The sequence below is a fragment of the Primulina eburnea genome, chromosome 10 (assembly GCF_022965805.1).
Source record: "Primulina eburnea isolate SZY01 chromosome 10, ASM2296580v1, whole genome shotgun sequence".
NCBI classification, from domain to species: Eukaryota; Viridiplantae; Streptophyta; class Magnoliopsida; order Lamiales; family Gesneriaceae; genus Primulina; species Primulina eburnea.
In genome coordinates, this window is record NC_133110.1 from 14086769 (window position 1) to 14101475 (window position 14707).

The 14707-nt window shown below is 33.8% G+C and overlaps 1 protein-coding gene across 1 annotated transcript in view; it reads left to right on the plus strand.

The window, feature by feature from the left end:
- LOC140803838 (probable U3 small nucleolar RNA-associated protein 11) overlaps window positions 1–14707 on the plus strand; it is a 58939-nt gene that overhangs the window by 6563 nt on the left and 37669 nt on the right. The window contains exons 2-5 of the mRNA XM_073159705.1: window positions 10669–10755; window positions 10860–10955; window positions 11057–11171; window positions 11247–11326. Of these exons, the coding sequence (XP_073015806.1) occupies window positions 10669–10755; window positions 10860–10955; window positions 11057–11171; window positions 11247–11326 (378 nt within the window). The remainder of the gene's footprint in view (window positions 1–10668; window positions 10756–10859; window positions 10956–11056; window positions 11172–11246; window positions 11327–14707) is intronic.

Genomic DNA, 14707 nt, shown 5'->3' on the forward strand with positions numbered 1-14707 from the left:
CGCTTTGTATTTTAAAAAAAAAAAATGAGACCATGTTTATTATAATTGTTTGAATTATTCTTAAAGACGATTAAGGAACGAATTAGCGTCCGGGCCCCCACAACAGGTGGTATCAGAGCATTAGGTCCTAGAACAGCAGGTTCCTTAGATTGAGATAGAGAAGAGTGAGCGGGGTAGAATGAATTTTCTTTCCTTGCATGTGATTGTTAGCATGTGATTGATATAATGTTGAAATTACATTGTATATGCTAAGATTTCAGTATGTTTTTACTGTATATTAAGCTACATGTTACCTGAATATCTGAGTTGATTTGGTAATATGTATTATTTGAAACTGGATCAGAACCAATTCTTGATCAGAGGTAAGCTGATCAGCATTGAGATTGAGATGGACTTGTCTCCTGTTACTACTAATGCTTGTGACTATCAGATATTCGTCCTAGAAGAATTCCAGAACGAGGTAGTACTTCGACTGAACAGATGGATGTGTCAGAAACTCAGATGGAAATACAGTTGAAAGAATTTCAGTTATTTCAGCCGCCGATTCTGAGTGGTACCGAGACGTCTGAAGATTGTGAGAACTGGTTTGATGACATAGAAATACTGTTCGATTTACTTGGTTGTACAGATGAACAGAGAGTTAAACTGGTTGGGAATCAACTAAGGGAAGCCGTTAGGAGTTGGTGGCTGGTAACTAGGGAAGCCATAGCACAGCGTGGTTCCATGATTACGTGGAAAATTTTCAAAGTCGAATTTTATCAAAGATTTGTACCTCTATCATATAGAGAGGACGAAAGTGCAAAGTTTGCAAATCTGAGACAGGGTCAGTTGAAGATCGATGAGTATTTGGTCCAGTTCTTCACCTTGTTAAATTTTGCTCCTTAAGTGGGTAGAAATGATACAACTGTATCTGATCAGTTTATCCAGGGATTGAATCCGGAGATACGCACATTGGTGAATGTGAAACAACCGAGTAACTTTACCGATACTCTGAATCGATCCAGAAGAGCAGAAACCGTCTTGATGAGACAAAAGGAAACTTCATATGTTCTTCCAACACCTATACCACAACAACTGCCTTCCGGAGTCGAGATTGGCAGCAGCAGTGGTGGAAAGAAAGAGCAGTTGAAAGTTCAATAGAAGCAGTTCAAGAAGTTAGGGAGCGGTTCATCTAGCTCCAGCAGTTCTAGCCCGAGTTATACGGGGACTTATTGTAGAATCTGTGGAGGAAAACATCTCACAGAGCAATGCCATGGAGTGACTAGTAGATGCAATTTCTGTAAACAACAGGGACATTTTGCTAGAGTTTGTCCACAGAAAAGCTCCCGGAGATCTCATGGAGCAGAATCATCTGGTTGTAAGGACCAGGAGACAGACCTAGGATGCACTTGATGGGATAGCAACATGTAACTGTTCTCTTATGATTATTTTGAGTATGTATTGTGAAATACTCATACATCCTATACATGATTTTGTATGAATTGCATTGATAAATGCTTTATTCTGTTGGGTATGTGTGTACTGTAGTATTGAGTTCTTTATCTCTTGGAGGAAAGATTGTTATCAGTGAATTCTGTGAATACCAGATACTGCAATAAAATGAGAATAAAATTGAGTTATATTAGGTGATACTTGTTTTGTCTGATTCTGACCACATTACTGATATTGATGTGTTAGCAAGTACAGAATTATTGTAGATTCTTGCCAGGAAATAGTAAGATTCGGACCTGAAATGGCCGAATAATAAATAATATGCGATAAGGATTGTGGATGTAAAACTCCTTTGATATCCATATTATTTATGACTCAAGGATTATCGAAAGGAATAGAGTAATTCCTTACGTATTCAGTGGATTTACTGAGATGAAATTTATTGTTGACTGAATTGCTAGTGACATAAGCATTGCTAAAGTCGTCAGATTAGATTCCGGGGATTTGATTCTAGCCAGGGAGATTTATGTCAGCCTTGACTCGATATCAGGTACTGTTATTCTTTTCAGAATTTTGTACCGAATGATAGGGATTGAATTGAAAGAATTGAAATGTCAGTCAGAAGATTTACTACTCGAGAATTAGAATTACATCTGATTGGGGGATTTTCGATAAAATATTTCAGTTCTATTTATCAGTTCAGTTATGGGTTGATAAATCTTGTTTTCAGAAGTGCTCTGATGACTTTATGCTCGGGTTATCTATGATATTTTGATATATTCGCAGCGTATGATTGATTGTAGCACAGTTAAGATTGTGATCAGTGGCTGAAAACGACATTCCAAATGGAAGAACTTTAGAATGTCAGAAATTGTGTTTTATGAGTTTACTAGATCAGTGTAAATGATTGGTATTTTGAATCTGATCCGATATTGCTGTTATTCTGAATCCGTATGTGATACCGATTGGTATGAATCGTCGGGATTATATACAGTTCAAGCCGACTCAGAGCTGATTTTGAAAAATTACAGCAGTTCAGAAGTTTGATCAGACTGTTCAGAACTTGATTATCGATAGTCAGAACAGTGTGTCAATCAGAATATCAGGTAGGTAATGATTTATTTTATATAATTAGCTGATTTGTTCGTGTCAGATATTTCAAATTTGAAATGACAGGTATTGTCAGATGCACACAGTAGTAGATTCAGTATTATTCTGGGAACAGGAAATGTGTGATAATTCGAATGGACAGTTTTGATATAAACAAATGAAATCAGTTATGTCAGAATTTGTATTGAAATGTCTAAATCGTTGACAGATGAAGACATGAAGATAGAAACCAGGAGATTGGTTATACAGATTATCGATTCCTGAATAGAAATGGGAGTACATTTCTATGGATTTTGTGATGGAATTATCGCAGTATTTTCACGATTGTGATGTGATCTGATTATGATTGATAGATTGCTCAAAAACTGGATATATATTATTTTGTACAGGAAGATGTACAGACAGTATCAGATGACTGAGAGGTATGTCAGAAAAGGGGTCAGATTGTACTGAATGCCAGAGTTGATTATATCATACCGTGATTTTGGTGGATTTTAAACTTTTGGCAGGATGTATAACATGATTTTTTATCTATGGTTTATAGATTGAAGGATAGTTGGAGCGGACTATCTTAATACTGGGAGATATCCAGGAACTATAGTGCTGGATTTTAGCACTAGTTGACATGATCTATTGTCAATTGTAAATTATCGTCTAACAATAATTATCAGAGGAGTAGTGAAATAGTATTATTCGAGGTCTTGTACAGTGAAGACTGCATATTTTCTTCGTATGGGGATTTTATCTCGGTGGTACCTGAAATGGAACAGATTGATAGCAGATGATGGTATTGACGATTATGAGCTGTTGGTTGGTATATACGGATGTTGTATAGCCAATATTTGGAAATTGATTTTACTAGAGTTATTTTGAATAGTATTACGATACTATTCATCTCGATTTATTATGATTTCAGATTGAAAACAAGAACTCCAAGAACGAATAATATCTATGAATGAAGACTATTCCGTTGTTGAAATTACAGTAAAATCTTCAGGATATTGAAAAATGCTACTTGGAAGACAGAGTCTGATATGAGGTAGCCATGTCCAGGGTTTATTCACCGATACGGGTATTCTGATCAATTTGAATATACATTTCTTCTTTATCTGATTGGATTGCCTATGATTTCGAGGACGAAATTATGTCTCAGAGGGAGAGAATTGTAAGGCCCGAGATTATATCACTTTAATCCGAGATTATTTAATTTACGAATCTTGGAATAATGAATTAAATTCCATGATTTTTTGTAATTAATTAGGATTGAAATTGAATTAAAAGATTAAGCGGGGGCCGATTTGCAAATAGTGAAAAGTTGAGGGGATAAAGTGCAATTAGCACTTGAGTGACACTTGTCACACCATGCATGAGTTATATATATAAAATTAACATTTTCCTTCACATGTTGGCCAAGAAATCGAGGGAAGAGTATGAAGAATTCTCAAATTGCTTCGTAACTTTTAAATTGTGATTTTTAAAGATCCGTCTATCCGATTTTCGATCCGGACACAGTACCGTACTCCTCTCGTCGACAGCTACAACTGGACATAAGTTTTATTGAGTTCTGTTATCATTTGAAATTATGATATTGGAGGAATTATTATTTGATCATTATATAGTGTTCTTGATATACTAGACATCGTAGAATCGAAGTCAGATCGAAGAACAGATTGATTATGAAATTGTTATGATTTTCTGATTATATTGATTGAGATTGGTCAGATTTGGATTATTGATTGATTACAGATTGTAGCGGGTATGAGTTATGATTTGTAATTGATATCTGTTGATATTGTATTGACGGGGATATCGAGATTGTTCCGCTTTGCTGTTGATTTTGAATTAAATTCAGATTGACCAGATTCAGTGTTGAATTGGGAATAGAATATTGATATTATGATTCTTGATATATCGTTTCAGATTTACAGAGACAGTCTTGAGTTCAGAACTTCGATTTCTTTAGACCGAGACTACAAACGCAAGGTATAAGTCAATGTGGTATTGGAACATCGACTCAAGTAGGATGTACTTGAGTTTCCCTAAATCACATACTTATTAATTGTTTATCATTATGTTTAATGATTTGATTAAATGCTTGTTCTATGGATTTATAGAAGCATGCATTAGACGAGTAATCTTGTGACAGAGGTACTTGATAGTGACGGGGTAACCACAGGTACATTGCACGATGTCACAAGATAGTGTATTGGCGATAGACCACAGTCTATGACGGATATGTCATGACACTGGATGTCTGGTTATATCGACTTGGATATAACTGGAGTCTTTTCTATTACTATTGGGCGATATAGGAATGCCACATCTGGAAACCGGGATCCCTAGTCTAGGATTGAGTCTAGTCTGAGTCGTGGAGTCACGAGTCTAATTAACAGTTTATATTGATTTATGTTCCTGATGATGGTACATGTTTAGAATAGAATTTATTCTTGATATGAATTATGTTTTGATTTGGATACATGTTATGAATGTCTGTTACATGCTTTAGATTATTTATATGGTTGCATGTTTCGTTGATTTATACTGGGAATATAATTCTTACCGGAGTTATCCGGCTGTTGTCTTGTTTGTATGTGTGCATTGCAGCAGGTGGGATAGGATCAGGGTCAAGAAGAGAACGAGGCTGGACTAGATAGCGTGGAGATCCGTGCTTTCAAACAACTTAGGATTCAGCACTGAGATATAGTTGAACCTAGTTGAATTCTTGTAGATAACACAAGATTTGTATGTTTATGTTTAATATGTAATTGAAGTAAATTACATTACGTTTCCGCTTTGTATTTTAAAAAAAAAAATTAGACCCTGTTTATTATAATTGTTTGAATTATTCTTAAAAACGATTAAGGAACGAATTAGCGTCCGGGTCCCCACAGATGTGTCACAAGTTTTAGTCATGATCTTAACAGTTAAGATTATACCTTGTGAGAATTTAAATTTATTTTAGGAAAGTTGGGTACGATGATGGTTAGTTTAATTGGTAGACGCACGTAAGAGGTGAGGTGAACACCTTGTCTTGAAAATTTTTGGAAGTCATTGGAATTATTCTATTCAAAGCTATTTGGATTAGGTAAGTTGAATTTCGAATTTATGGGATATTCGTTCGTACGAAAATCTTGGGTTAAATACAAACAAAAGAGAATTAGTTGTTTTCAATATAAGTTATCAATTGATGAATATTAAGATTTTTTTTTATCAAGTAAGAAATCTAAAAGCTTGATATGAGGATTCTAGAATTCTATGGGTTATAAGTGAAATTGATTTATTAAAGTTAGTCTAATGCTACCATGGGCTAACTTATTAAGTTTATATGCTAGAATTAAGTAACCATTAAGGATACATAAGAATGCGACACTTGTTCCAATGAGGAAGTCCGGAGTCATAGGCCTCAACTAGATTGTAATTGGGAAGATGATAGTTTAAACAGGTAATTGATGCTAGAAGTGTTGTTATTAAGGTAGAAGGTCGATGTCGTATAATTGAGTTTTTATGGATTAACGTTATTCGAGGTTTAAGATTTACAACGATTTCACACCCGGGATGCACTTGTAAATAATAAGTTACATAAGTTTAGTGCCGTAAGATAAAGATTCGATTCAAGGATTTTAGGCTAATACTACTATGAGGTTGAAATAAGGTGTAACCTTTAAGAGTTCTACTGAGAATAGTAGTCGATCAGTAAATTTTGGTACAAAGGTTTCTTAAGTCGAACTGCATAAATGCTAATATAATAAGTCGATGAATATTACGAGTATAGTATAAGAAAACTAAGGTGCGATAAGTTTAGACATCCATCTCTAGTATGAGAAACTGCGAGATAAGTCAAAATTCGGGGCTATAGTTGAATAGAACTAAGTCACCATAAGTTGTTTTAAGTTGCGATTCAAAAACGAAGACTTTGGTAGACAAATTTATTTAGGATTGAGAAGATGTAAGGACAGTAATATTTATCTATTCAGAGTAGCGCAATGGAAGCGTGGATTATTAGGATTCTAGAATTAAGAGTCTAAACTTTTTGTTTATCAAGGATAAGCGAATTTCGAGGACGAAATTTCTTTTAAGGGGGGAAGAATTGTAGAACCCGTAAATTGGACTGCATATAAGCCATGCATAATTCTAGTATTTAAAATTAAAATGATTTTTATCGTATGAGTATTTAAATTCTTTTCTTTAAATTTATTTATTTTACGCAGTAGTTTAATTGTTATCTTTTCAGTTAAATAAGTGAGGTCGGACTGGAGATAGAGTATTGAGATAAGTTAATAAAGACTTATTTAAGAAGTGGTAATTTAGCATGTTAGTAAATATATTTTAAAAAGTTGACATGCATGCAAGTTATTAAACTTATTTGGTATTTTATTTAATTGTTTTTTTATCATTAAATGCATGTTTATTTCATTAATTTATGTTTAATTATTTTAATGCATTTTAGGCATAATTCATGCATGATATGATTTAATTCATGAAATTCATGCATTAGAATTTCTAGATGCATACGAGGATCGGAGACCGGAGAATTTTCAGAAAAATTATTTTATTATACGATTTATTTTTATAAATTAAGTTAAGGTATTTTTAAGGGTATTTCTCAAAAATGGGATTTTATTTGGGTATTTTTACTCACATGATTTTATTTTTAACGATACACAAATTTTATTGAATCGGGAGACTTTTTAATGGTTCGGCTATTATTTTCAAAATCGTTTCAACACAAAATATTTTTCGGCAGTTAGTTTGGGCTTAATGGGCCTATTTTTTAGTTTATAGGACTTAATTATCTTTTTAATCTTTAATTAAACAATTTAGGCCCATTACCTATTATTTAACTATATAATATATCACCTAAACTACAATAACCTAAACCTTATAATTATATCAGCTGACACCACCTCCCCTCTCCTTCCCCTCTCGTTTTCAGAGCTTTCAGCAACAAGGGCCTTCGGTTTAGCATTTTTTTTCTTGCAACAAAATTCTCTGGCGCTTCCCCGTTGCCCATCTCTTCGCCGTTCTTGTGTGGAATTCATCTAAGGCACGCATTGTACTTTCGTTTTTGCATCACATACGCTGTATACATGCTGTTAGATGTTTCTTTGTGTGTAAAAATCTCGATCCAACACCATGCATGGAGATCGAACGATTTGGGTTGCATTTCGTCATTTTTTCCCATCAACAACTCATGTTTTGTTTTATGATGTGCAAGGGGCTGCGTGTTTTGTTGTTTAGGGACATAATATGTTGGGATTTATGCTGTCAAGGGGCTGGTGTTACGTAGGAGCTGCCATCGGGGAGGAACCGAGCGCTGGTCTCGTTTTTCTTTTCTTGTTGTGCTTCGAGGTTGGTAATGCCGAGAGTTTAGAAGTATGATGTGGTGCAAGGGCTGCTCCTAACCCTCGGATCAAACTCTGGTGGGTCTTAGACGTGGCCTTGGATGGCCCGAACATAGCTAGGCATGGAGCTGTAGGCGATCGTGTGAACAGCCATGGGTTGGTTCTCTTCTTGGGGTAGCGATCGGGTGGGGTGTGTTAGTGCATGGAGCTGTAAGCGTGGGTTATCAGCCGTGAGTTTAAGGTGCTGAGGTGAAAGTTTTAGGAGCTTTATAGTGGTTTTAAGGAGTGTTAAAAAGATGGGAAAAATTTGGTCGTGTTTCGAGTCGATTCGGATTAGAATCGGGACACCGGTCCAAGTTTTAAAATGAATCGGTTAAATTTAGCTTTAGGCTGGAATTTACGTCTAGGAATGCCTTTAAAAATGTTTTGGGATATTTTAAGGAGTTTGGTAAGTTTCGGATCAAAATAATGAGTTTTAGATTTATCTGGGATTTAGTCGCCTCATGAAAGGTTAATTAAAGAATTAATTGAAACGCCTAGATTTAAGCTTGATAAAATTATGAAAAATTATATTAAAGCTCAAATAATTATTAGAAGTGTAATTTTTTTTTATTTGGGAAATTTTATGCAAAGGTTTGGTTTAATTCGAGATTAAAACGTCGTAATATGTTATATTTAAAGATTAATTTAAAAGTCATAGATTTAAGCCAAATAAAAATATGGAAAAGTTTATGTAGGCTTAAATAATTATTTGGGACATGTTAGAGTCAATGTAATTAAGAAAATGTCAAAGAAATGAAATTTTACGTCTAGGGACAAAACGATCATTTTGGTTTTTCAAGGAGCAAAATGGTCATTTTACACCCGGGATGAGATTTTGGTCTTGGCAGTGCCCTGAGCACAAATCATGATATTTTTAAATGTTTATGCATCACGATTACGATTTTTTTTACGCTATTATAATAATTATGGTGCATGTTTGGTCTAAAGGAATTAAGAGAGAAAAAGTGAAAGTGAAGAGCACTCCGTCTCCGCCGCGCCGCGTCGTTATTTCGTTTGTTTTCTGTCAAAACAAACCAAGGCATGTTTATATCTTCTTTCACTCTACAATCAAGCCATATAGGTATTTTTAAATATCGCAAGTACATGATTTTAATGCAAGAAGATCGAAATTGATCATATTTAATGATTTTATTTAATTATATCATGTGCAAAAATATTCATTTTGAGATTTATGCGATATTGTTTGGGGTCACTTTAATATCCTGGGATTATTATTTCACCCGGTCGCCAGTTACCGATATGTTTCCCCCGATCGCCAGTTACCGGCCCGGTCGCCAGTTACCGGTCAGTTCAGTTCAGGGACCACTTGCGTAGACCATAATCTCACCAAGAAAATTATTACAAGTTATTTCAGTACAGGCTCCAAGGAGCAAACATTTTTACCATGATATTTTCAGTTCAGTTATGCAAGTATTATAATTGCTCATGATAAGCTATTTTCACGTTATGCCTCATGACATGATATTTTTATCCCATGAAAATTTTACTATATTATTTACTCATTATTTAAGATATATGCATGCTGAGTCTTTAGTTTCACTAGACTTGATTGTTGTAGATACTGATGATGTCAGGACCGAGGGCGGGGACCAATGAGCCAGCTCGAGTCAGCAGTTGTGGAACCCGAGGACCTCATTTTTCAGCATTTATTACTTTATGATCAAATATTTTTATCAGTCGTTGGATTATATTTTTTTATGGTTATTTAGCAAACATTAAATACTTCCGCTGCCATTTTGAACATTAAACTTTATTTATCAATTTAAACATGAATGAGATCTTTTATTTATTTAAAGAGAAAATTTTCAAGTTTTTCCGTAAATTTTCAAGCACAAATTTTCGGGCCTTTACAGCTCATGATAAGCAATTTTCACGTTATGCCTCATGACATGATATTTTTTTTATCCCATGTAAATTTTACTATATTATTTACTCGTTATTTAAGATATATGCATGCTGAGTCTTTAGACTCACTAGACTTGATTGTTGTAGGTACTGATGATGTCAGGACCGAGGGCGGGGACCAGTGAGCCAGCTCGAGTCAGCAGTAGTGGAACCCGATTACCTCATTTTTCAGCATTTATTACTTTATGATCAAATATTTTTATCTGTCGTTGGATTATATTTTTTTTACGGTTATTTGGCAAAAATTAAATACTTCCGCTGCCATTTTGAACATTAAACTTTATTTATCAATTTAATCATGAATGAGGTCTTTTATTTATTTGAAGAGAAAATTTTCAAATTTTCAAGCACAAATTTTCGGGCCTTTACAACTCATGATAAGCTGTTTTCACGTTATGCCTCATTACATGATATTTTTATCCCATGCAAATTTTACTATATTATTTACTCGTTATTTAAGATATATGTATGCTGAGTCTTTAGACTCACTAGACTTGATTGTTGTAGGTACTGATGATGTCAGGACCGAGGGCGGGGACCAGTGAGCCAGCTCAAGTCAGCAGTAGTGGAACCCGAGGACCTCATTTTTCAGCATTTATTATTTTATGATCAAATATTTTTATCTGTCGTTGGATTATATTTTTTTTACGGTTATTTTGCAAACATTAAATACTTCCGCTGCCATTTTGAACATTAAACTTTATTTATCAATTTAATCATAAATGAGGTCTTTTATTTATTTAAAGAGAAAATTTTCAAATTTTTCCGCAAATTTTCAAGCACAAATTTTCGGGCCTTTACATGTTGTGTGTACCAGGCATTTGAGAAGGAAATTTGGGCTGCTCGAAAAACATAAAGATTATGTCATTCGTGCACGAGCCTATCACCAGAAGGAGCAGACTTTACTGGTAATTTCTACTACCCTGCGTCTTGTTGGTTTTGGTAGCATTTTATGAACGAAATTTGGCAAGTTCTTATTTTATGGTAAGTCGATTCTGCGTGATTATAACAAAAACTTAAGGAAAAAGCAGCATTGAGGAACCCAGATGAATTTTACTTCAAGATGATTAAAACAAAAATTGTTGGCAGAGTCCATAAACCTGAGTAAGCTGGAAAATTTTTTTTATGAGGTTATCTGTTCTCTTTTGAGGATATTTATTTTAGTATAATTTGAATATTAGCTGTTGAATGTGGATTTTGTAAAGGAGCCAGGTTAATAAGTACACTAACGAAGAGCTGATGTTGATGAAGACCCAAGACATTGGATATATTTTGCAGAAGCTTCAAACTGAAAAAAAAAGTTTTATTTTAGAGTTTCTGGTTTTTTGGGTCTCGGATTCTCGAGATAGCTGTCATGCAGGTTCTTTATTCTGAAATTTAACTTTTTGGATGCAGAAATTTGAAAGACTTAATGGTATGCTGCATTCTCTTGACAATCAGTCATCATACAAACATGTTTATTATGCCGACAACAGGTGAGTGATCAATCCCTTTTTTCTGCTGATTCTTGATAGTTTTCATGCTCATTTTTTAGAGTAGACAATTTCATGTTATAACAGTTATGTCACCACCAAAGTTTATTCTTTTCTCATTATTAGATATGGTAGCCTCTGATAGCTCAATTAATTTATTTCTTCAAAGTCATTTTATTCCCTTCTGCTTTAGAAAGAACGTCTAATATGTAATCTATGCAATTAAGTTAAAACTATCCGAAGGCCAATTTCAAAAGTTCAATGACCAAGGGGCAATGAGATTGTCTTCTCTGGAACTTCTGTTTGAATCACTTGAATTCCATGTTTACACTTGTGTGTCTGCAAATGACAGATTATTTTTCATCCAAGACAGTGATTTGGTGGTAATGTACTGGTCACACAAAGTATTAATGCATAAAATGGTGCAGGGCAAAATGGTGCAGGGCGAATATTGCTCATTAGTAAGCGACAGGTTTTTCCAAAACCGTCGTTAATATTAGCGACGGTTTTAAAAACTCGTCGCTATATTTAGTGACGGTTTCGTAAAATCCGTCGTTATATTTATCGACGGTTTTTTAAAAAAATCGTCGTTTGAGAAGCGACGGTGTTTATCAATAAAATCCATAAAAAATAACTACTAAGCAAAAATTAAAATTATGTATTAAATTTTTCTGTAAAAAAAAACTTTAAAACCTGATTTGCGCGAAGATATGCAACTTCACGTAACGCTGGAAGATCGCACCGACGAGGAAATCTACGAAATAAATAGGAAAAAATGTTAGTACGAAATAAAAAAAATCGAAGCTTCGAAAAATTTGATAGAGTTTCGCTACTACCTGAGATAGATGAAAAATCGTTCAAGGAAATGTTCGCGAACCTCGGTATATATAGAATCATAGCGACGGTTTTTGCCCAAACGGTCGCTATAAAGCGACGGGTTGGAATATACCGTCCCTGATCTTGATCGGCGACGGTTTGTTCATAACCGTCGCAGATCTAGATGGGCGATGGTTGACGCATAACCATCGCTATTATTGCGGCGGTTAGCTTGAACCGTCGCTATATAGCGACGGTTTTATGAAAACCATTGCTTATCAAATTAAGCGACGGTTTATGTAAACTGTCGCTCTATAGCGACTGTTTTGATAAAATCCATCGTCTTTAAAATTAGGCAACGGTTGATTGAAAACGGTCGCTAACATAGCGACGGTAGAATACAAGACCGTTGCACATGGGCGACGGTTTGTGGAATTGTCGCAATATTAGCGACGGTTGATGAAAAACCGTCGCTAATATAGCGATGGTTTTAATAAAACCGTCGCTACGCCTTCCGTTTTTTTGTATTGAACCACGCTATGAATGACAATTGTAAGTTTATCCACTCTCAAATCCAAATCACGTTCTAATAACTTTACTACTCTAATCTTCAATTTTAAAGCCATCAATCTTTGTTACTTCAGTAACAATCAATATCTCATCCAATAATCGGACAACATAAATCTTCAATGGCTTATAAAAAAACATGGTCTGAATCTCTTTCAGCCGATTCAAGATCATTTTCCACGAACTTAGGAATCTCTTTATTCGTGTTTAAATGTAATTCTTGAACTTCCTTATCAAACCCATTAAAGTAAACATTGATCAAAATCGAACTCAAGGCAGATTCTTGAGGCAGACCCCTGCCTAAACAAACCCCACCCAATTCAATGTTGACTATCTTACATTCAAACAACCTTTTTATCAAATCTAGAAATGCCTTATCTTCAATTTTCTCACCCAGTATCAAAAACAACTTATCAATATGGCCAGAACTAAATAATCCACGATCAAATTTAACAATAAATCACCAACTTGGGTTCACCATTGAATTCTTTAAATACAAAATCGATGTGTGGCGGCCCAAGCTTGCTCGCTTGTCATAGAAAAAGGTAGCAAACCTAAAAACTTATGCGTAAACCATAAAACTTGTTTGAACTCTCTCCAAAGTAACTCTTTTATTACACATATATCTAAATAGAACATATTTTTATATGTTAGTTTTCTAAATATATATATATATATATATATATATATATATATATATATAAACATTCAAAAAAACACTCTATTTTCCCACTTTTTTCTATTATATTTTTATATAAAAGAATTTCGACAATGAAAATATAAGCTATAAAGTTTACACACATTATTGTAGTTCTTCGCAGTAGAATTTGATGGATCTGACTGCTCTAATGGCAGAGTATTTTTGGGAACTTAAAAGCATGAAATATCACTATATCGGTAACTATATCTTTTTCATTATTTATAATATTATATTATTATTTTATATAATATAACAATTTTCAGTCACACCATAAATTCAACATGTGTTTTTCGATTCGATCACCGGTCCGGTTATGAAGGTGATCCTGTGAAAACCCGTATTTCGTATTCATCTTTTTTTTTTTTGCAGAATTATTAAAATTTTTCTAAATAAATAAATAACTTGCTTCAAAATAAACATGTAAATAATTTCAACTTTAAAATAACAGCGGAAGGAATATTGTTTCAAATACCAACTTAAAAATAATCCAACATATTAAAAATGAGTTTAAACATAAAAAAAATGCATAAACTAAAACATGAGGTCCTCGGGTATACTACTGCTGCCCAAGATAGCTCATTGATCTACGCCCTCTGTGTCGACCTCATCGGTACCTACAACAATGAAGTCTAGTGAGTCTAAAGACTCAACATGTATATATCGTGAATAACAAGTAAATATACAATAAAATCGCATGCAACGCAAAAATATGGTATCGTAAAGCATATGGTGAAAATCGTATCATGAGTAATTATATCTACGTGCATATCTGAAAATCATACGTAAAAGCTTTGCTCCATAGATCTCTGTCATATCATATCATAATTTTCTGGTAGAGATAATTGTAGAACCCGTAAATTGGACTGCGTATAAGCCATGCATAATTCTAGTATTTAAAATTAAAATGATTTTTATTGTATGAGTATTTAAATTCTTATCTTTAAATTTATTTATTTTACGTAGTAGTTTAGTTGTTATCTTTTCAGTAAAATAAGTGAGGCCGGACTGGAGATGGAGTATTGAGATAAGTTAATAAAGACTTATTTAAGAAGTAGTAATTTAGCATGTTAGTAAATATATTTTAAAAAAAAAATTGACATGCATGCAAGTTATTAAATTCTTTGGTATTTTATTAATTTGTTTTAAAGCATTAAATCCATGTTTATTTATAAATTATGTGTCTAATTATTTTTATGCATTTTATGCATAATTCATGCATGATAGAAATTATTTCATGAAATTTTAAAGATTTTTGAATTATAGATTTTTAAGTTGCATTTCTCGTCCAAACGAGCAATAAA